Genomic DNA, 24,044 nt, shown 5'->3' on the forward strand with positions numbered 1-24,044 from the left:
ATCAGCTGGACCTGGTGGCGCGTGCCTGTAATCCCAGCTACTCAGGAGGCTGAGGCAGAAGAATTGCCTGAACCCAGGAGGCGGAAGTTGCGGTGAGCTGAGATTGCGCCATTGCACTCCAGCCTGGGTAACAAGAGCAAAACTCCGTCTCAAAAAAAAAAAAGAAAAAGAAAGAGTCTCCCTTTGTCACCCAGCCTGGAGAGCAGTGGCATGATTTGGGCTCACTGCAACCTCTGCCTCCTGGGTTCAAGTAATTCTCCTGCCTCAGCCCCCTGAGTAGCTGGGATTACAGGTGTGTGCCACCATGCCCGGCCAATTTTTGTATTTATAGTAGAGGCAAGGTTTCACCGTATTGGCCAGGCTGGTCTCAAACTCTTGACCTCAGATGACTCACCCTCCTCAGCCTCCCAGAGTGCTGGGATTACAGGCATGAGCCACTGTGCCTGGCCAAGATCTTACATTTAAGTCTTTAATCTATCTTGAGTTAATATTTGTGTATCATGATATGTAGGAGTCCAGTTTCATTCTGCATATGTTTAGCCCATTCCAGCACCATTTATTGAAAAGTCTTTCCCCATTGATTTTTTTTGTTTGTTTAACTTTGTCACAGATCAGTTTGTTGTAGATGTGTGGCTTTATGTCTGGGTTCCCTATTCTGTTCCATTGGTCTGGGTGTCTGTTTTTGTAACAATATCATGCTATTTTGTTTACTATAGCCTTGTAGTATAGTTTGAAAGTTGAGTAATGTGATGCCTTCATCTTTGAAGAATATGTCATTTTTTAAATGCAAGTGGAGTACTTTTCAAAAGTTTTCCAAAAACTGAATTTTGGTTAAATCATACATCTAGTCTTCTCCCTCCTTTAGTATAATGTTTATAAAATGAGAGATATTTAGAGGAAATGCAGTGTGATCTGTACTGCATCTCTTAATTACAGGAATCAATTCTCTTTACTGCATACATACTCCACACTGCTGTGGGCTAGGAGTAAAAAGACATGAGCCATTATTCCTGCCTGCAAAGAACTTAAAATCAAATCTATAGTAAAGAGGTAATTCAGCCAAAAAATATAACATAAAGTGATAAGTTTAATAGATATAAGCAGGAGGTAGACTAAACCATAGCTATGGGTTGTTTCCGTCAGCTAGGGATAGATGGGAGATTGTGGGAGAGCATCCTGGAAGGAGTGATGTGGCAAATCTCTGTTCCCCTTCTTTCCTCTCTCACAGCCCTTGGTACCAAGCTAAGGTTAATAAGTCCTTGGTACAGCGGTGTTCATATCCACCCCCATTTTCTTCAGTTACCATTCCTATATCCAGATGACATCCAAATTTACATCTCCTACCTATGCATGAACTTTTTGGACCAAATCCTTGGCCTGCAGCTTAGCTCCACAAGGATGTCTTGAAGACCCTCCGATTCTAAATGTCTAAAATTGAACTCAGTATCATATGCCCTATAGTAGATGTCCTTTGCTCGAGGAAACCTGCCTCAGTAGATGTCATAGTTGGCTCAAGCTAGAAACCTGTAAGTCATTCTTCACTCTGTCTCAACCCCCACATTCCAGCAATGACTAAGAAATTGATCTGTTAAATATCTCTTTTGCGTTACCATCTCTCTCTCTCTCTCTCCATGCCCACCATAGTTTAAGCCATCATTTCTTACTGGGACTCTAATATCTTCCAATTGAGGCGAGGCACAGTGACTCACTGCTGTAATCCCAGGACTTTAGGAGGCCACGGCAGGAGAATCACTTGAGCCCAGGAGTTTGAGATCAGCCTGAGCAACATGACAAAAACCCCATCTCTACCAAATATAAATACACACACACACGCATTAGCCAGGTGTGGTGATGAACACCTGTAATCACAGCTACATGGGAGGTTACAGTTAGCTGTCTAGCACCACTACACTCCAGCCTGGGTAACAGAGTAATACCCTGTCTCAAAAAAGAAAAACATCTCCCAGTTAATGTAACTGACACTCAGCTTGTTCTTCTCAAGCTTTTCACACACCAGCCAGAGTGATCTTTCTAGAACACATAGCCAGCCATAGCACTCCTCTTTTCTGTTGTCCTTAGGATGATGTCCAAATTCCTTAACTTCTTCCTACATTCAACAAGGAAAAGACCCTATTCCTTGCTATTCATTCTCGTGGTATTTTCCTTGATCATAATATTGATCATGCTTTATCATAATTACCTATATCTTAGCTGGGCATGATGGCACATACCTGTAATCCCAGCTACTGGGAGGCTGAGGCAAGAAGATTGCTTGAGCCAAAGAGCTCAAATCATGCCTGGGCAACACAGTGAGACTCCCATCTCTAGAAAAAAAGAAAATAAAATTGTTTTTCAAAATTATCTGTTTCTTCTCAGCTGGGCGCAGTGGATCACACCTATAATCCTAGCACTTTGGGAGGCCAGGGTGGACAGATCATTTGAGGCCAGGAGTTCGAGACCAGCCTGGCCAACATGGTGAAATCTCATCTCCACAAAAATACAAAAATTAGCTGGCATGGTGACGTGTACCTGTAATCCCAGCTACTCAGGAAGCTGAGGCAGGGGAAGTGCTTGAACCCGGGAAGCAGAGGTTGCAGTGAGCTGAGATCATACCACTACACTCCAGCACTCCACCTTGACAGAGCAAGACTCAGTTTCAAAAAAAAAATCTGGTTTTTTTATATCTCTGCCAGATACTTGACTCTGAGATTATGAACTATGCCTGTTTTGTTTACTGCTATATCCTTAGCCCCTAGCACAGTGCCTGGTATGCAATAGAACAATAAATGTATAAATTACTTTTTTATTTTAAGTGCTTTTTAATAATTTTATATCCCATAAAATGAAAAGCCCTCAAATGTGGTTCTTTGCTAAGTATAGTTATATAGTAAATTATTTTTATAGCAGATCTTGTTTAGTGTGCACATGGGTGAGAGATTCCAGTTTCTGTTATTATACCTGTTTCTGTCAAGAGCCATGGACATGAACATTATCATGCCTAAGGATAAGTTAGAGAGGAAGACATGGGAGGAAAAAACCCTAAAGAAAAGAAACTTTACCACCTTTTCCCTCAGCTAGTACTGCAGTGTGTACATACATACACCTTTTTCTTTCCTTTGAATTACCTTAAAGTCAGATGCTAGAAATGAGAATTATTGGGCAAAAAGGGATGAACATTTTTGAGGTATTTGACATACTGCCAAATTATTTTCCAAACACATAATACCAATAAATAGTTCAGAGCTACATAAAACAGTGTCTGTTTTATCACACTACTGGTAAGTGTCATGAAAATCTTTTTGCTGGCTTAGTGGAGGAAAGAATGGCTCTTCCCCACTCCTTTTAGTTAAGGTTTGGTCTTTTTCATCTGATTATTCATGCAGCTCCTTCTGAGGGAGCATCCAAATCCTCAAAGACTTGTTCAGAGTTAGGCCTGCAACCTCAGCAGCCTCTGGGGCACAGCATCTCTGTTGTGCAGCGGCAGGGAGGGGCAGGGATGGAGGGAAAACATAACACAAACCACACCATTGTTAGGGGATGAGGTTGCTGGGATAATGCTGTGAGAAGGGATGAAAAGAACGATTCTCCATTCTTGATTGTTGTGATTTCCAGGGATGAGCCAACAGCTCCAGCGCGGGAAGGGATGGGTCTTTACTACATCCAGATGCTCCTTTTTCCAGTGCTGCCTCCCATTATTTCTGGTGCGAAGGGGCGGAGGATAGCATAGCAGCTGAAACAGATTAACTTTTATGCCAGTTTCCTCCCTTTGAGTGATTGCCCTGGACCCGGGGACATTCAGAATTTGTCAGAAACTGTTTAGAAATAAGAACGTGGTTCAAGGTCCCTGGTGTTTAAGAGCCAACCTTCTGGAGTTTGCGCACCATTCCTGCCTTTATCTATGGGAGCTGCTTGAGGCAAAGAAATCTTTCTTTCCTCTTCTTTCCTACTGCCACTGCCATTGTTCAGGCCCTCATCCTGTTTTGTCTGAGCTTCCTGTTTCCCTTAATCTATCCTCATCTATGCTGTTGCCAAAGTGATATTTCTAACTTGTATACTGGATCTTATCCCTCTCCAGTTAAAACTGTCGGTGGTCCCCCACTGCCTTCAGGATAGAATCCAAACTCCTTTTCCCAGCTTTTTTGAGCGTTTAGCAATCAAATCTCAAAATGTCTTCCCAGAATGGCTCCCTACCCTTCTCTGGACTGTGCTGGGACCCAGACTAATGCATGCACTCTTTGTAAGGTGCTTGTGCTGGTCCTTCCACCTGATAGCCCTTCTGCCTCTGTTCTACCGGATTCACTCCTAATCCCCTCACCTCCCTCCTCAAAGAGAAGTCCCCCTCAGTTATCACCTCTGTGATGGATTTTCCCTGGATTTCCTCTGGTAGGTAATCAGTGCTGTTCCTGTAACCCTCCTATATACAAGATTGTGATTTCTGTTATTATTTTCCTCTAAATCAGGAATTATCTTCCTTTTGTATATTTGCATTTGTGGGTCCCCAGCCCTTAGTACAGTATTTGACATATAATAAATGCTCCAGAATATCTCATTTCCTTCCTTCCTGCTAGCCTGTTTCTAAGTTCTTTTACCTTCAGTGTGTTCTTAGTTTTAGAGTTACAAGGAAATGTAATATAGTTTAATCTTCTTCTTTTTCTTCTTTTTTAATGCTTGACAAAACTAAAGCCCATAGAAGAAAAGACTTCGCTCTGGGATGCTCAGCCAGATATAGTGGCAGGGGTGGTTAGGGCTGATCCCCTTAGGTAACTTAAAAAGAACCTTGAAACAAAGGATTGCATCAGGAGGAAAGGAAGGAGTAAAGATTGATTGCCAAAATTCCTTGCAGAATGCTTAATATATGTTACCTTTTTAGAAATTATTTCTTTTTTTATTGTGATAAAATACATGTAACATAAAGTTTACCATCATAGTCATTTTTAAGTGTATATTTCAGTGATGTTAAATGCATTCATATGGTGCAACCCTCACCACCATCCGCCTCCAAAACTCCTTTCAGCTTCCCAAACTGAAACTATACCCATTAGATATTTGATGCCCTATTCCTCCAGTCCCTCAGTCCCCATTAACCCCTGTTACTGTTAAACTTTCTGTCTCTCTGAATTTGGCCACTATAGGTTTGTCATGTAAGTGGAATCGTATGGTATTTGTCTTTTTCTAACTTATTATTTCACTTAGCATAATGCCCTTAAGGTTCATGCCTGCTGTAGCATGTGCCAGAATTTCCTTCCTTTTTAAGCTGAATAATATTCCATTGTGTGCATATACTTTGTTTTGTATCTCCATTCATCCATCAGTGACGTGCGTAGCTTCTACCTTTTGGCTATTCTCACTATTGTTGTAATTAATATAGGTGTAAAAATAATCTGTTTGCATCTCTGCTTTCAATTTTTGGGGGTCTGTATCCAAAAGTAGAATTATTAGATCATATGGTAATTCTAATTGCAATTTTTTGAGGAATTGCCATACTCTCTTCTATAGCAGCTGCATCATTTTATATCCCCACGAACATTGCACAAGGGTTCCAGTGTCTCCACATTCTTACAAACACTTAATTCTTTTTTTTTATAGTAGCCATGTTAATAGGTGCAAGGTAGTATTTCATTGTTTTGATTTGCATTTCCCTAATGATTAGTAACATGAGCATCTTTTCATGTGCTTGTTGGCTATTTTGTATTCCTTTTTTGGAAAAACGTCTGTTCAAGTCCTTTATCCATTTTTAGTTAGGTTGTTTGTTTTTGTTGTTGTTATAGTAGTTCTTTATATATTCTAGCTATTAACCCCTTATAATCCTATACCAGTCAGCATTCTCCAGAGGGACAGAAGTAATAGAATATATTTTTATATGAAAGGAAGTTTATTCGGGAGAACTGGCTTACACAGTTATAACACAAAGTCCTACAAGAGGCCATCTGCAAGCTGGGGAAGAGAGAAACCAGTAGTGGCTCAGTCTGGGTCTGAAAGCCTCAAAACCAGGGAAACCAACACTGCAGCCTTTAAGTCAGTCCCAAAGGCCTGATACGTTTCCCCCAACCCCCCGCCCCATGCAAGTCCCAGAGTCTAAAGGCCAAAGAACCTGGATTCTGATGTCCAAGGACAGAAGGAGCGGGAGGAATCATCCAGTATGATGGGGGAATGGTGAGTTGGGAGAAGAAAACCAGGAAACTCAGCAAGCAAGCTTATCCCACCTTCTTCCACCCGCTTTGTTTTAGCCTCACTATCAGGCTGTCAGTGAATTGGATGGTACCCATCCACATTGAGGGTGGGTCCTCCCAACACCTTCACAGACACACCCAAAAACAACACTTCACCAGCCGTCTAAGCATCCTTTAATCTAATCATGTTAACACTTAATATTAACCATCACAAATCCTTTACCAGATGTGTGATTTGCAAATATTTTCTTCCATTCAGTGGATTCTCTTTTTACTTGGTTGACTGTGCCCTTTGATTCACAAAAGTTTTAAATTTTGATGTGGTCCAATTTATTTTTTCCTTTTTACCCATACCTTTGGTGTCATATCCAAGAAAACACTGTCAAATCCAGTGTCATGAAACATTTCTTCCATGTTTTCTTCTGAGACGTTAATCGTTGTCATTCTTACATTTAGGTCTTTGGTCCATTTTGAGTTAACTTTTATATATGGTATAAGGGTCCAGCAGTTTTTTGCATGTAGATGACCAGCACTATTTGCTAAAAAGTTCTGTTATTTTGTTGTATGTGTGTGATAATCCTCGGATGTGTTGTAACTACTGTATAGATGAGAAAACAGAAGGTGAAATATCCCTGAGGATCCCTTAAAAGCAGGCTCCTTGCTATCCTTGGCAGGTCAAAGATATTTAAAGGGCAGGGAAAAGCCATTTTGAAATAATGTGAGAAAATGAGAGGAAACGCAAAACAAAATAAAACAAGATTTGGATAGGCAGCTGGCCGTGAGCAGAACTTTGAAGTGTGTTTATAGTTCAGTCAGAGACCTCCTCCCCTGGCCCTTTTACTCTCCTTCCTTCTCTTATTCTCTCAATTAGCTCCTTCAGTTTACTGTCCCTTTTGAAACTCTTTGAAAGCTTTTCTACAGTCCATGTGCAACCTGTTTTCTGAGCTTTAACTGCTGTCTCTCCTGTCCTGCCACTGTGAAGCTATAATGGAGCCATGTTAGTTCTCACTCCTCCCATAGCAAGCCCTGCCTTTACAGACCATGATCATTTTATTCACTTTACCTTTAGTGTGCTACGGACTTTCTCCAAGGCCTCTTGATGGTGGGGGCACCTGTTCACCTCTGCGTCCCAGTAGTATTATGGCACAGAGGTGGCTGCTCTGTAAATGTGTCAAAAAGATGACTAAACTGTTTTTGTTCCTTTGCATAATCATTCCACATACGCAATATAGTCTTATTTTCAGGGATTTAAAATAAGCATGTGGCCTGGTCTCCATCCACCAGTGATTGCAATCTAGCTGGGAGAAAGCAGGATGCTTTTATATACACTTGACACTTTAATATTCTGTATAACATGTAATACTTGTAGTATTCAGTGAATGACAGGGAAGACTTGTTTTACCTCCATTTTACTATTAAGATACTAAAGCAGAGCAAAGTTGAGGGGTTTGGCTGAAATCACATAACTACTAGCAGGAGATCAAGATGGGACTTAAGCCTAGGGGACTGACATCAGGCAAGATGCTTAACCACTTTGAGCTACTCAGTTTGTTCATCTACAAAATGAGGATAATAGGATCTACTTTCTAAGTGGTTGTGAGTATTGAAAATGAGACAATATGGTTCTAGGCGCTTCGGAGCCACAGCTTAGGTGCAGATGTGGCCAAGTCCAAGAACCACACCTCACACAACCAGTCCCGAAAATGGCTCAGAAATGGTATTAAGAAACCCCGATCACAAAGATACAAATCTCTTAAGGGGATGGACCCCAAGTTCCTGAGGAACATGTGCTTTGCCAAGAAGCACAACAAGAAGGGCCTAAAGAAGACGCCGGCCAACAACGCCAAGGCCATGAGTGCAGATGCTGAGGCTATCAATGCACTAGTAAAGCCCAAAAAGGTTAAGTCCAAGATCCCAAAAGATGTCAGCCGCAAGCTCGATCGACTTGCCTACATTGCCCACCCCAAGCTTGGGAAGTGTGCTCATGCCCACATTGCCAAGGGGCTCAGGCTATGCTGGCCAAAGGCCAAGGTCAAAGCCAAGGATCAAACCAAGGCCCAGGCTGTAGCTCCAGCTGCAGTTCCAGCTCAGGCTCCCAAAGGTGCCCAGGCCCCTACAAAGGCTTTAGAGTAGATATCTCTGTCTGCCAATGTGAGGACAGAAGGGCTGATGTGACCCGCCCCTCATCCCCCCCCAGCTTTGGGCTGCCCTCTGCATGGGGCTGGGGTCCTCCTGTGCTATTTGTGCAAATAAACCTGAGGCAGGAAAAAAATGAGACAATGTGAGTGAAGAATTTTGGCATGTCATATGGGGCACAATGCAAGCTACCATTACTTGTCTGTCTATATGGTGTTTTTGTCACTGCTCAAACACTTTCAGTGTATTACTTTGGAAAAGAGGCTTGCAAGTACCATCACAATAGTTTTGCCCTGTACTGTTGGGAATATTAATGGCCACTCCTGTTTTACATGCAAGTCTTATGTCAAGCACCTCATGTGATGCCTGCCTGACTCAGGGCTCGATGAATGGTTCCTTTACTTCTCCTCCTGGCTTTGTGCTTTTATGGGTGAATTGCATGGGATTTGACAATCCCACATCCAGAGATTAACTAGCTGAATAACCCAACTAGAACTAAAACTTAGAGTTCTGCCATGTTTTTCAGACCGTGGCTTCTTTTCCATTATTCTTTCTACAGTCCTTCGTGCGTTCTCTTCACATTTTTTGGTAGGTGGATTTAAGTTGGTAGGATCACTGAGGCATAGTAGAAGCTAATCTGTACTGATGTCTTATTTTCAATTTGTAGAGGCCCCAGGGCACTTGTGTGATAAATGGTGCTGTGTAAATTAAAATGCAACTAAGGGTGTCTTCAGTGTTTCTTAAATTAAGTTTATTATGTGTGGTAATTTGCACCTAGAGGCTTTTGTTGTTATTTGTTGTAGTGACTATGGCAGTAATGAGCCTGCTCCCAGAAAAGCTTGGCACATGCCCCATAGACAGTTTATTTGCATTTGGCAGGACTCCATGGTGTACCCTGAACAAATGAATCAGCCTATTGGAGGGGTGGGGAAACTGAATCATAGGGAGGCTGTGGGTCTTGCACATGATCCCTGGTGATCCTGAGATGGGGGAATACCAGAGTTCTGTGTCCTGTTCCTGGCTGGGTTATTCCTTAGCCTCAGGATTTGGGAGTATCAAGCCCCATGTAGTTCACCTTTAGAAGCACAAAGCCAGGAGAGGAAGTAAAGAAATCACTGATTCAACCTTGAGTCAGGCAGGCATCACATGAGGTGCTTTGACAGGACTCACATGTAAAAGAGGAGTGGCCATTAATATTCTCAACAGTCCGGGATTCGGATTCAGTCTTTGCTTTATTGTGGTAGGTACCACTGTTTATCTGGCAGCTGCATTGATCCAAACCACATGAAGAAATGAAAAAAAATATGCTGGGAAAAAAAAGCTTTAGAGTGATCCCAGAGAACACACTAAGGCTATATACATCAAAATCTCATGACAACCTTATAAGATAAATAGAGTAGATGACGCCTTCTTCATGAGTCTTAGAGAAGCCAAGAAACTTGCTTGAGATGGGGTGATCACAGAGTAAATAGCACACCAAGGACTGACAGATCACCACTTAAAGATTCTCTAAGAGTTAACATGAAACATTATATCATGTTTTATATTACATACACACACACACACACATTTTTTAGTTCCTGTTTCTACCACCCTTGTTGGGAGTTGAGGACACCAGATCTGAGAAGTTTCAGTACTTTTCTGTCTGAGACATGTGAGGCAGGTCTTGGTGAGCAAAAAGAGCCCAGAACACAGAGTCGTAAGTCCTTGCTTTGCCGATTTATAACTTTATATCTACAATTAAGTTACTTAATCACTTCATGCTCCCACTTTCTTTATCTTTAAAATGGGATAATAATAGTAACAACTCATGGGGTAGTTGTAAGGGTGGAATGAGCTCTTATATGTAAAGTGCTCAGGAGAGTGCCTGGTCCAGAGCAACTGTATTTTGTTTTTGTTGTTGTGGCCGTGATAAAGACCACACAGCTTTGAGAAACCCCAAAATCTCCCTCTCGTTTCCCTCCTGCTTTCTTATTGAGGAACTGTAGGGAAATAACCTTTTTTTTTTTTTTTTTTAAACTCCACAGGTCATGTTGGCTCAGAGTTTACACTAAATACCAAGTGCATTCAGTTAGTTGTGCCCTCAGTTCAGGGTATCTTACACAGTGTTCTGCCCTGTGACATGGACCCAGGTAAAGGGCTTTCAAGCCTAGACATGGGAGGAAGGTTAGTATTCCCAATCATTTGCAGCCAGGCATGAAGCCAATGTCTGTCAATAGAGCCTGCACTGGACAGCATTGTTTATTAGGTAAAATTCTCAGTAGAACTCTGCTATGCCTCTTTCCTGTGCCTCCCACCCCATCTCAGGGCCTTGGGGCTCTGGCCTCTGCATGACCTAGTGGGATTGAGCTTCAGTAAGCACCTCTTCTTGCCCACAGCCTCGCATCTGACTACCACCTCGCTCCAAGTCCAGTTGCCTCAGGCTTTCTAGGTGTCTTGCTACACTAGCAAACTAATTGTATCTTAGGTATTTATGGAAAGAATTAATGAATAAACAAGTGTATCGACGCAATTTAAAAGCAGTATAATAAATAGTACCAATACATCTGCCCAGCCCACAGCCTGGCACATAGAGGCTTTTGTTGTTATTTGTTGTAGTGGCTTAATGAAAGCTTACTGAATAATTTATTACTTTTGGTGTAATGCATTAACTATCCTAACTGTATGTTAGAAGCCCAGTTCAAATGCTGCCTCCTTTGTTGAACTGTTCTTGTATCAAATACAAATTCTCCCTTTTCTATAATCGAACTTTATAGAAAAGTTTATATGTATAGAGTTTATAAAATATTCTTTAGGGGAAAAAAAAAACCTTTAATTTCTTTTTTTTTTTTTGAGACAGAGTCTCACTCCATCACCAGGCGCCAGGCTGGAGTGCAGTGGTGCAACCTCACCTCACTGCAACCTCCGCCTCCTGAGTTCAAGCAATTCTCCTGCCTCCGCCTCCAGAGTAGCTGGGACTACAGGCGCGCACCACCACGCCCAGCTAATTTTTTTTTTGTATTTTTAGTAGAGACGGGGTTTCACCCTGTTGGCCAGGCTGGTCTCAATCTCTTGACCTCGTGATCCAGCTACCTCGGCCTCCCAAAGTGCTGGGAACGTTTAACTTCTATTACCTTATTTGATTCCTGTGACAAAGCTGTCAGGATTATCCTCTTCATTTTGTAATTGAAACTGAGGCTTAGGTATATGAAAGAGCCCATGTTTATGTAGTTCTTAAGTAATGAAGCTGACCCCAAATCTTATTTTCAGGCATATAAAATGTGCCTAATAAGTGTTCAGTAAATATGGGGGAAAGAAAAATTTAACTTTCACATAGTAAATTATTTCTACTTAAGTACGTTGTACTGGCAGATGTATATTTTATGGAGTTCTGCCCATATTTTAACTTCCCCACTAGAACAGAAGCCCTTTTAGTCTGAGGGCTGTCTTGTCCTGTTCCCCCTGCTTCCCGGAACTTCGCACATAATAAATGTTTGAAAGTAAATTGCTAATTTTAACAGGGTTCTTCAGTAGCAGAATTTCATACAAAATCAGTGTAGAGAGAGAAAAAAGCTTTAGTGGGGAGACGAATCAAACTTTTTTCCTATATAGAGAGCTCCCTAATGGCCCTTCTTATTTTTTTTAGAATGAACTGTAGGACATACCCACAAGGGTCCTCTTTCTGATGGGGGCTACGAGGCTCAGGGAGCCGCAGCTGTTACACACAGCAGAGACTCGAGGACAGTGGTGCTGGAACACCAGGCCTGGTCTGCAGTTTGCCTTGGCAAACTGAGATTCATCACTATTAATATCTGAGCTTTCTATTAATAACCCTTTTCACTGTGAGCTCATTTAAATCTTCTGTTCTCTAAGCTATTTTTAACCACAAATTCTTGGACCTGGTTCCCACTTAGAGATCATAGCTTCCTTTTTGGTTTTTGTACTTGCAGAAATAATAGGAATTCTGCCCCCACTGTTTCTCAGAGGACTGTATCTGAATTGTAGGTGGGGCAATTCTTTGTGATGCAAGACTTTATCCTATGCATGGTTTGAGGTTAATACACCTGTCCTCTGCCCTCTAATGCTTATAAGGTTTTCCAGACATTATGACAACTTACCCCACCACCAGTACCACCACCACCACCACATACAGATATTTCTAACCCTCCCCAAAGTGAACAGTACTGGTACTGAATGAAAGCCACTATAATGAGACACCTATTTCTGCCACCCTTGATCTCTCTCTGTTAATTTGAGTTCCTAGTCAAGGTAAAACTAGGAAACGGGATGTTACACTCTATATCCTGAGAAAAGTAGCTTTTCTGTTTTCTCAGAGCTCTCCACTTTGTAAAATAGAGAAGCACATTAAGATCTTGGGGATTGTGCTGCTCAGACCAATTGAATATCACTGTTGCTCTGTCAAGACAGATTAAAAATATATATATTAGCCAGGCATGGTGGCATGTGCTTGTTAAGTCCCAGCTACTCAGGGGTCTGAGGTGGGAGGATCTCCTGAGACCCTGGGGCGGATGAGGTTGCAGTGAGCTGTGATTGTGCCACTGTACTCCAACCTGGGCAACAGACCGAGACCCTGTCTCAGTTTTTTAAAAAAAGTGGGCGGCGTTTAACCACAAGATTTTATTCTCCTAAAATTACATGAAGCCTGGGGAGGGGGACAGGGACTGGGGAAAGGCTGTTAATTAGCACAGAATTTCTTTTTGGGTAATGAAAATATTCTGGAATTAAATAGTGGTGATGGTAGTACAACCTTGCAAGTATACTAAAAGCTACTGAATTGTACACTGTACATGGTAGACTGTATGTCATGTGAATCACATTTCATTTTGTTTAATTGCATGAGTCTGCTACTCTTAGTATTTCCCTAGCTGTCATCTGATCTCCCAAGCTTGAAAGTTTAAAAATCTGGCAGCTACTTTTGACTCTCCTCTTTCCCACAGTTTCCATTTCTAATGGGTCACTAAGACCTAACTCCTAAGTAATTCTCAAAGCCCTTTTTTTTTCTGCCCCCACTACCAATGACATTATTCAGGCTCTCCCTTGCCTGTACTATTATGAGTAGCTGTTAATTTCTCTTCCTGTCTCTAGACTTTTCCCACCTTCAGCATCCTTCCAGGGTGTTTCCAACTATGTCTTCAGCTTTTTATTGTGAAATGTAATACACATACAAAAATTACACAAAATATATACTGTACTATAATGGAAACACCCGTATAACTTACCACTCATGTCAAAAAATTGCCAGTACACCAGAAATCCCTGAATGTCTCTTTCCAGTCATACTCATCTTACTTTACCCCATTCCCTCTTTCAAGTCTCATGACTTTGGTGGTAATCATGTTCTTGCTCTTGTTTGCTGTTTTACCATAAGCGTATGTATTCTCAAGTAATATTGTTAGTTTTGTTTATTTTTGAACTTCAGATAAATGAAAACATTTTTATTCTTGCTTCCTTCTCTCAGCATTCTGTTTGTAAAATTCACTCAAGTTGTTGTATATAGCTTGGTTGTATTTTCTTAAAACCTAGATCTGATCCTGTTTCTTCTAGTCACATAGATGCCAAGTTCAAACTCCTTGATAATGGCAACATTCAAGGTCCTCCAGGATCCTATCTTGTAACCTGCTCTTCATCCTCATTTGCAGTGACCTCCCTCCCCACATCCTTTCGCATAATCACATCAAAGATGCCCCATCTTTCTTTGAGTAGGGGTCTTACTCTGTCGCCTAGCCTGGAGTGCAGTGTCTCAGTCACAGCTCACTGCACCCTCCACTTCCCATAGACCCTTTCTTTCTATGCCTCCTGTGCTTAAAATCTAGACTGTCTTTCTCCTCTTTCATCCTGGCATTTTTTTGACTCCCTCCTCAAGGTATAATAGCTCGTTTCCTTAATTATTTATACTGTCTCTCCCTGTTTTAACACTTATAACATGTCATGTAAGTGTTATAGGCCCAAGCATCTGGAGTTCCGACATCCAGGGGCAGAGAAAGATGAGTGTCTCAGCTTCAGAAAAGAGAACACTTTCCCTCTGCCTTTTTGTTCTTTCCAGGCTCTCAACAAATTGAATGGTTCTAACCCACATTGCATGAGAGTAAATCTTCCATACTCAGTTCAGTGATTCAAATGCCAATCTCTTCCAGAAACACCCTCACAGACATATCCAGAAATAATGCTTTATCAACTATCTGGGTATCCCTTAACCCAGTCAAGTTGGCACCTAAAATAACCCATCACACTGTTATGTTCTCACTTATCTTGTTTTAAAAAAAGAACTTTCATATACTTAATTCCATTGAATATCATCAACTCATATTTTCGCAGGTTCAATTAGTTATAAAATTAAAATGTTATAACTTGGACAGTGGGAGCCCCTTTAAATCATATCTTTTTGACTCAACATCTCTCTCTTTTTCTCTCTTTAACATTTTTTGTAGAGATGGGATCTCACCATCTTACTCGTGCTGGTCTGAAACTCGTGTGCTCAAGGGATCTTCCCTCCCACCTTGGCCTCCCAAAGTGCTGGGATTACAGGTGTGAGCCACCACGCCTGGCCAAGTTCTTAACATTTTTTTTTTTCTGTGATTTATTTTTTTCCTTTTTTCCCCCCATCACAAATTTCACACACAATTCTGTGATATATTTTAAAGCAACTTTGCTTTTATTAATGAATAAAAAGAATTTTCAATCTTATCTTTATTGTTATTATTATTATTACTTCCCAACGTAGAATCAACCCCTTTCCAGAGAGTTCTGATTCCTTTGGTCGAAAATAATGCAAAGGACCACTTCTAGGACTCTGGGTGCACATGAGAGGTTGTAGTGTTCATGTTGCTGCCATGGGCTACTCTTAGTGACTGAGTTGGAAAGGTAGTTTTTTCAAGGTTATGAGTTCATGGAAGGGTGCTGTATCTAACTTGGAGTGCATGGTTTTGTTGCCCATTAATATTGTCTCCTACATAAATATTAGGAGATATTTTAGTTTTTATTAGGAGATATTTTTACCGCCCTTTTGCCCAGGGCGGTAGCGTGAAAGTTGTTGATGGAAGCACTGTTCAGTCGTGCTGGAATCAAAACAGTGGGGACCCTGTGCCATGTCGCAACTGATTGTGAAGAACCTCCCAAATGGGATGAAGAAGGAGCATTTCAGGCAGCTGTTGCCGCCTTCGGCACGCTGACGGACTGCAACCTGAAGTTTGCCAAAGATGGCAAGTTCAGCAAGTTTGGCTTTATCGGCTTCAAGACGGAGGCAGAGGCCCAAAAGGCACTGAAGCACTTTAACAAGAGCTTTATTGATACATCCCAGATCACAGTGAAGTTCTGCAAGTCGTTTGGGAGCAAACATGCCCAGAAACCAAGCCAGCCCAAGCAGCCTCCAAAAGACTCCGCTACTCCAGAAATTAAGAAAGACGAGAAAAAGAAAACAGTGGCAGGTCAATTGGAGAAGGAGGATACAGAATTCCAGGAGTTTCTGTCGGTCCATCAGAGGCCGGTGCAGGCAGCCACTTGGGTGAACAATGGCCTGGATGCTGACCCCTCAAAAGGGAAGAGCAAGCCGGCTAGCGACTACCTGAACTTCGACTCCGATTCCGGGCAGGAGAGTGAGGAGGAGGGAGCTGGGGAGGACCTGGAAGAAGAGGCAAACCTCAAAAGGAAGGCAGCTGTGCAGAAGGAGCTGTCGGACATGGACTATCTGAAGTCCAAGATGGTGAAGTCCGGGTCATCCTCTTCCTCAGAGGAAGAGGAACGTGAAGATGAAGCCGTGCACTGTGATGAAGGGAATGAGGTCGAGGAAAAGGGTTCCTCCACCACTCCAGCCCTGCAGGAAAGAGACGGCAAGGGTGTAGGCCAAGAGCAAGGAATGCCAGCTGGGAAAAAGAGGCCACTGGAGGCCAGAGCCAAGACAGAAAAACCAGCAAAGGAACCTAGCACCTGCCACACCGTGAAACTGCAGGGAGCCCTGTTCAACGTCACAGAGAAAAATGTTTTGAAATTCCTGGCGCCCCTGAAGCCAGTGGCCATTCGAATTGTGAGAAACGGTCATGGGAATAAAACAGGGTACATCTTTGTGGATTTCAGCAACGAAGAGGAAGTGAAGAAAGCTCTGAAATGCAACCGGGAGAACATGGGTGGGCGCTACATTGAGGTGTTCAGGGAAAAGAACGTCCCCACCACCGAGGGTCCGCCAAAGAATAGCGCCAAATCCTGGCAAGGCCGGATGCTCGGGAAGAACGAAGAGGAGGAGGACCTGGCCGGGTCTGGAAGGCTCTTTGTATGGAACCTGCCCTACACCAGCACTGAGGAGGACCTGGAGAAGCTCTTCTCCAAATACGGTCCCCTGTCTGAGCTCCACTACCCCATCGACAGCCTGACCAAGAAACCCAAGGGTTTTGCATTCGTCCCCTTCATGTTCCCTGAGCATGCTGTGAAGGCCTACTCGGAGGTGGATGGGCAGGTATTCCAGGGCAGAATGCTCCATGTGCTACCGTCTACCATCAAGAAGGAAACTAGCAAAGATGCCAGTGCACTGGGATCGTCGTCCTACAAGAAGAAGAAGGAGGCCCAGGACAAAGCCAACAGCACCAGCTCTCACAACTGGAACACGTTATTCATGGGGCCGAATGCCGTGGCCGATCCCATCTCACAGAAGTACAGCGCCACCAAGAGTCAAGTTTTTGACCACGAGACCAAGGGCAGCGTGGCCGTACGCATGGCTCTGGGGGAGATTCAGCTTGTCCAGGAAGTGCAGCGCTTCCTCATAGACAACGGGGTCAGCCTGGATTCCTTCAGCCAGCCTGCAGCAGAGCGAAGCAAGACGGTGATTCTGGTGAAGAACCTCCCGGCAGCCATCCTGGCGGCCGAGCTGCAAGAGACCTTCGGCCCTTTTGGCAGCCTGGGCCGCGTGCTGCTGCCAGAGGGTGGAATCACCGCCATCATAGAGTTCCTGGAGCCCCTGGAGGCCCGCAAGGCCTTCAGGCATCTGGCCTATTCCAAGTTCCACCACATCCCTCTGTATCTGGAGTGGGCTCCGTTCGGCGTCTTCTCCAGCGCAGCCCCACAGAAGAAAGAGCCCCAAGACGCACCTCCGGAACCCACGGAAAAGGACCAAGCAGAGCCAGAAACTGGGTCCAATGGTGAAACCCCAGAAGATGAAAATCCAACGGAGGAAGAAGCAGACAATTCTTCAGCAAAGAGGGAAGAGGAGGAGGAGGAGGAAGAGGAAGAAGAAGAGGAGAGCCTCCCAGGTTGTACTCTGTTTATTAAGAATCTCAATTTTAACACAACAGAGGAGAAGCTGAAGGAAGTGTTTTCCAAAGTGGGGACAGTGAAGAGCTGCTCCATCTCCAAGAAGAACAAAGCAGGAGCACTGATTTCAATGCGGCTTGGATTTGTGGAATACAGGAAGCCAGAGCAAGCCCAGAAAGCTCTCAGGCAGCTCCGGGGACACATCGTGGACGGCCACAAGCTGGAAGTGAGGATCTCAGAATGAGCCACTAAGCCAGCCGTGACATCAGCTCAGAAGAAACAAGTTCCCAGAAAGCAGACCACCTCCAAGATCCTGGTGCCAAACATCCCCTTCCAGGCCCACAGCGGGGAGACCCCAGAGCTCTTCAGCAGGGAGACAGGAACTACCCAAATTATATCAAGATAGAAGAACTAGGGTTGGCCAGCCTACAGAAGGAATGCCCAAGAGGGAGTATTCAGGGCTCTGACTTACAGCAAATGTCACTGAAAATCAGATTTCTGCTGAGGCCAAAATTAAACGAATATATATGAAACTGTCAGGATGTCTAAAATAAAAAATAGTGATGACACAAAATGCTGAGAATGATTTAGAGAAACTGGATTGTGTGGACAGTTTCTTACAAAGTAGAACGTGCTCTTTCCCTATGACCTAGCGATTGCACTCTTGGGCATCAATACCAGAGAAATGAAAACTCATATTCACATAACAACAGATTCACGTATCCATCAACTCATGAGTTGATAACAAAATGGGGTGTATTCATACAATGGAATGTTATTTGGCCATAAATAGGAATGAACTACTGATAACGTGGATGAACCTTGAAAACATGATGCTGAGTGAAAGAAGCCAGATGCAAAAGGCGGCCGTATATCCTATGAGTCCATTTATGTGAAAGGCCCGGAATACAGTCTGTATCTGTGGGTTCCACATCCACATATTCCACCCACAGATTCCACCACCCACAGATCGAAAATATGCAGATGGGACTTGAGCATCCCTGGATTTTGGTACCCATGAGAGTCCTGGAACCGATCCCTTGTGGATTCTGAGGGACGACTGTAGGCACATCCGTACAGACAGAAGGTCAATTCACAGTTGCTTAGGTCGGAGGCACTGGATAAAGGGTACAGGACTTCTATTTGAGGTAATGAAAATGTTCTAGAATTGACTGTGGCAAGGGTTGCACAGCTCTGTACAGATAGCACAAACCATTGAGTTGTGCACCTCAAATAGGTGAATTGTATGAGATGTGAATTATATCTCAATAAAGCTGCTACCCCCTCCAAAAAAAAAAAAAAGGTATTTTAATTACTTGCTATGGTCACTTGCATTGAATTATGCCCAAATACAGGCCTCGTGAGAGATACATGTTCAAAACAATTAGAAGATAAAATTTCATATCTATACATAACAAATTTTAAAAAACATATGTACCTTAATTTATCTTTTCCTCTCTGTAACTATGTTAGGTGGGTAGAATTTGGTCTATTTTACAAACAAGGAAACTAAGACACACACAGGTTAAGTGACTCATTAGGGTCACGAAGCTAATAAGTAAAGGCTGGAATTTTTAACCTGTATCTTCAGAATCTAAATCCTGTTTATTTTCCACTGTCTGTGCATCCTTTCAGTCTCTGCCTTCAAGAAACTTATGAACACTTGTGTACCTGAAATAACATAAAATAACATGATGAAGCTTCATGATGAAGCTTGTGCTATAAAACAAGCAGTGCTTCCAAATGAAATCTCTCCTTATGATCGTTTCAGGGAAAACTTCTGATCTGAACGACTACATTGATAGCTTAAGAAAGTGTATAGGTTTTAGATTTGGTTGGGATGGATTTATATTAGTAAATCAGGTTAATATTATAGTTTATTGAAAGCGTATGTCCATTTGGGGTACAGTAAAGTTGAAGCTTCCTTTAGGAAGCTATAGCTCCTCGGTTGGAATCTGCAAACTTTGGCACTGAGGTCTTGGGAGAAACTGATACCTAGGGAATGCATCCTGAACTCCAGAGGGCCCTATGCCTCTCAGGGTCAGGATGCCTCAAGGTGGAAAATTACCTAAAAATTGTGTTTTAATTTTGATATTTACTTAGCTGCATTTTCCACTCAGACACAGGCAAAGAAGAGTGCCAGAGATAAAACGACCAGGGAATTTTCACTTCTTAAGATGAAAAGGTCCTGGTGCTTTATTTCCAGAAGTGCTCATCACCTACCTCCACACAAAGAGATACTCTGCACCTGCTAAGCGGCCACACCAGATTATAAAGTTATAAAGAAGGCTGGCTGCAAGGCACCTGGAGCCTCCCTGTGCCACCTTTCCTCTGTGGAGCTCTCTCTTGCCCCACCTAATTCAGTATTGATTCCTGTCTAAAATCCTGAGCTCCATTCTGTATCAGTTTTATATCTTAAAGTAAATCTAAATTGTGTAGAACACAGCTGGGAAATTTTTGCAGTTTTAGAGACAGGACTCATTTTAGAATAAAAGGCTTTGCTTTCTATCTTTAAAAAAAATTTTAAAAAAGTCTAGACGAGTTCTTGTCTCAGCTCTGCTACAGACTTCTGTGTATGAGTTTAATAAGATATTATCATTTTCTCAACCACTGTTCCTTGATCTGTAAAATGATTATGATAATCACTTTCTTGCCCTATTCATAAGGCAATTTTGAAAATATAAAAATGGATTTATATTCTGAGATCTCATCAGTACCGAGTCCTCAGTTGGTATTCAGCTCAGCTCAGTTCCTATACTATCTCTGGAAGGGAAGGAGAGACACTGTCCCTGGGCTTCCAGAGAGAGTAAGGAAGGCTTTTGGGCATTTGAGTGGAATCTTGAAGGATTAATAGGATTTTCACAGGGAATATCACATTAAAGCAGTTTGCTTTGCCTGGAATGTAAGATGTTTTGAGCTGAGAATAGGCATGGAGGGAGGGAAGATTGAAAACAATTTCAGGTAGCAGTTTGGAGCCAAATGAAAGAAGGTCCTTGAATGCTATCCTGAGTAGTTTAGACTGTAAGACTGTCTAACTGCTTTTCAAACTTTTTCATATTATATCATACAAAAAAATAACATTTTAATGTCAGGCTTCAGGTGGCTATTGGCAAGGGGTAACTAGCCCAGGGACTGCAGCTTCTCTAAGGGCTGAAGGAATTAAAAACTTTTAATAACTTGGCACTTTATCATTGGCCAAAAAGCATTGCTAGGCAACAAGGAGACTGATTAAGAAACGTCAGGAAAAGTATGTTGTCTTTGTCTCTCCCGAGTCCAAGATTGTAATGTGACTTCTACTGTAGATTCTTGCCTTGGGAGCTTGGCTCTTGCTGAAATTGAGTACACGAAAAATAATATAGTGATGGGAAGTCAGCCCATCACTATAGATCCTACACCATTAAAAGGTTAATAGGAGATTAGTAATTGCCAGAGGATGGGAGAAGGGGAAGATGGAGATTGCCTAATGGATATGGGATTGCTTTTGGGGGTGATGAAAATGTTCTGGAATTAGATAATGGTAATGTTTGCATAACTTTGTGAATATACAAAAAAAAATATTTTAAGTGGGTGAATATTAAGGAATATAAATTACATCTCATTGAAAAATAAAAGCATAATAGAATATTATGAACAACTTTACCTCAGTAAATTTGATAAATGAAATTCTATGAAAGACACATATCAAAGCTGACAGAAGAAGTAAAAATCTGAAGAGCCCTATACCTGTTAAAATAATTTAATTGGCCAGTGGCTCATGCCTGTAATCCCAGCACTTTGGGAGGCCAAGATGGGTGGTCAGGCGTTCAAGACCAGCCTGGCCAACATGGTGAAACCCCATCTCTATAAAAAAAAATAATATTATAATTTTGAATACATAATTTAAATATAACTCATGGGCGTAATTTGTCTACCATTCCCCCAACTTTGCCTGGTTTTCACTAAATCTTTGCTTAATTTAATTCTTTGAATATAACTGAGATCAGCTCTTTCAAGGACATGAAAGTGAGGGCCCTCAAGAGAATAATTTTTGTTTCTTCAAAATGCAGAGGATTGGCAACAGCTCATTTGTTGCTTTGTAAATGGGAGAGGTAAGAAACTTCCAGGCCTGGATGGCTTCAATAAATTAAATCGAACAGTAAAGGAAAACATAATCCCTAAATTGATCTGCAGAATCAGTGAAACCCCAGTCAAAAATCCCAGCACTTCCTTTTGGGTAAAAATTAACAAACTGATTCTGAAATGTGTATGGAAATGCAAAAGACCAAGAATAATCAAAACAACTTTGAAAAAGAACAAAGTTGGGGAACTCTACCTGATTTCAAGACTTATTGTGAAACTGCAGTAATTGGGATAGTATGATACTGCCATAATTATATATAGAAAAATAGATCATTTAAACATAGGAAGTCCAGAAATAGACCTGCATGTATTTGGTCAACTGGTTTTTAACAAAAATGCAAAGGTAATTTATAAGGAAAGGATATTTCTTTACGACAAATGCTGCTAGAACAGCTGGATATCCATGTGGAAAAATATTGAACAATGACCCTTTGCTCATACTTCATCTAAACATGGGTCATACACAAATATCAAAGCTAAAATTATAAAACATCTAGAAGAAAAGCAAAAAATCTTTTTGACCTTGGGGTAAGCAAAGATTTCCTAGATAAGACAGGAAAAAAAAGCCTGAACCATTTTTTAAAAAAAATTTTGTATTTCCACAGATTTTTGGGAACAGGTGGTATTTGGTTACATGAGTAAGTTCTTTAGTGGTGATTTGTGAGATTTTGGTGCACCCATCACCCAAGCAGTATACACTGAACCCAATTTGTAGTCTTCTATCCCTCAACTGCCCCCACTCTTTCCCCTGAGTCCCCAAAGTTTATTATATCATTCTTTTGCCTTTGCATCCTCATAGCTTAGCTCCCATTTATTAGTGAGAACATACAATGGTTTTCTATTCCTGAGTTACTTCACTCAGAATAATAGTCTTCAGTCCCATCCAGGTTGCTGTTAATGCCATTAATTCATTCCTTTTTATGGCTGAGTAGTATTCCATCACATATATATATATATATATATATATATATATATATATATATACACATGTGTGTGTGTGAGACACACACACACCACAGTTTCTTTATCCGCTCATTGATTGATAGGTATTTAGGCTGGTCCTACATTTTTGCGATTGCAAATTGTGCTGCTATAAACGTGTGTAAGTATCGTTTTCGTATAATGACTTCTTTTTCCTCTGGGTAGATACCCAGTAGTGTGATTGCTGGATCAAATGGTAGTTCTATTTTTAGTTCTTTAAGGAATCTCCACACTGTTTTCCATAGTGGTTGTACTAGTTTACATTCCCACCAGCTATGTAGAAGTGTTCTCTTTTCACTGCATCAGTGCCAACATCTGTTATTTTATTTTTTATTATGGCCATTCTTGCAGGAATAAGGTGGTATCGCGTTGTGGTTTCGATTTGCATTTCCCTGATCATTAATGATGTTGAACAGTTTTTCATATGTCTCTTGGCCATTTGCATATATTCTTTTGAGATTAGCTCACTTTTTGATGGGATTTTTTATTTTTTTCTTGCTAATTTGAGTTCATTGTAAATCCTGGATATTAGTCCTTTGTCAGATGTATAGACTATGAAGATTTTCTCCCACTCTGTGGGTTGTCTCTTTACTCTACTGACTGTTCCTTTTGCCATGCAAAAGCGCTTTAGTTTAATTAAGTCTCAGCTTTTTATCTTTGTTTTTGTTACATTTGCTTTTGGGTTCTTGGTCATGAAACCTTTGCCTAAGCCAGTGTCTAGAAGGGCTTTTCTACTGTTATCTTCTAGAATTTTCATAGTTTCAGGTCTTAGATTTAAGTCCTTGATCTATCTTGGGTTGATTTTTATATATTGTGAGAGATGAGAATCCAGTTTCATTTTCCTACATGTGGCTTGCCAATTATCCCAGCACTGTTGAATAGGGTATCCTTTCCCCACTTTGTTTTTGTTTGCTTTGTTGAAGATCAGTTGGCTGTAAATATTTGGGTTTATTTTTGGCTTCTCTATTTTATTTTATTGGTCTATGTGCCTGTTTTTATACCAGTACCCTGCTGTTTAATGACCATACCCTTGTAGTATAGTTTGAAATCAGGTAATGTGATGCCTCTAGATTTGTATTTTTTGCTTAATCTTGCTTTGGCTATGTGGGCTCAAAAAAGCCTGAGCCATTTTAAAAACTGATGTTGGACTCATCAAACTGAAAAACATTTGTTCTTTAAAAGATGCCACTAAAGACCAGGCACGGTGGCTCATGACTGTAATCCCAGCACTTTGGGAGGCTGAGGCAAGCAGATCACCTGAGGTCAGGAGTTCAAGACTAACCTGGCCGACATGGGGAAATCCTGTCTTTACAAAAATACAAAAATTAGCTGGGCATGATGGCGGGTGCCTGTAATTTGAGCTACTCGGGAGGCTGAGGTGGGAGAATCACTTGAACCTGG

At 41.7% G+C, this 24,044-nt stretch overlaps 2 protein-coding genes across 3 annotated transcripts in view; both read left to right on the forward strand.

Moving 5' to 3' along the window:
- Positions 1-24,044, forward strand: part of GAB2 (GRB2 associated binding protein 2) — a 213,722-nt gene that overhangs the window by 104,505 nt on the left and 85,173 nt on the right. The gene's annotated exons all lie outside the window — the stretch shown is intronic.
- Positions 15,392-18,915, forward strand: LOC108290136 (probable RNA-binding protein 19). The gene is given in 2 exon segments (XM_037731820.1): positions 15,392-15,452; positions 15,455-18,915. Coding segments are annotated over 2 exon segments (2,556 nt in total). The 3' UTR covers positions 17,950-18,915.

Source organism: Cebus imitator, unplaced genomic scaffold (genome assembly GCF_001604975.1).
Source record: "Cebus imitator isolate Cc_AM_T3 unplaced genomic scaffold, Cebus_imitator-1.0 Scaffold424, whole genome shotgun sequence".
Lineage (NCBI taxonomy): Eukaryota > Metazoa > Chordata > Mammalia > Primates > Cebidae > Cebus > Cebus imitator.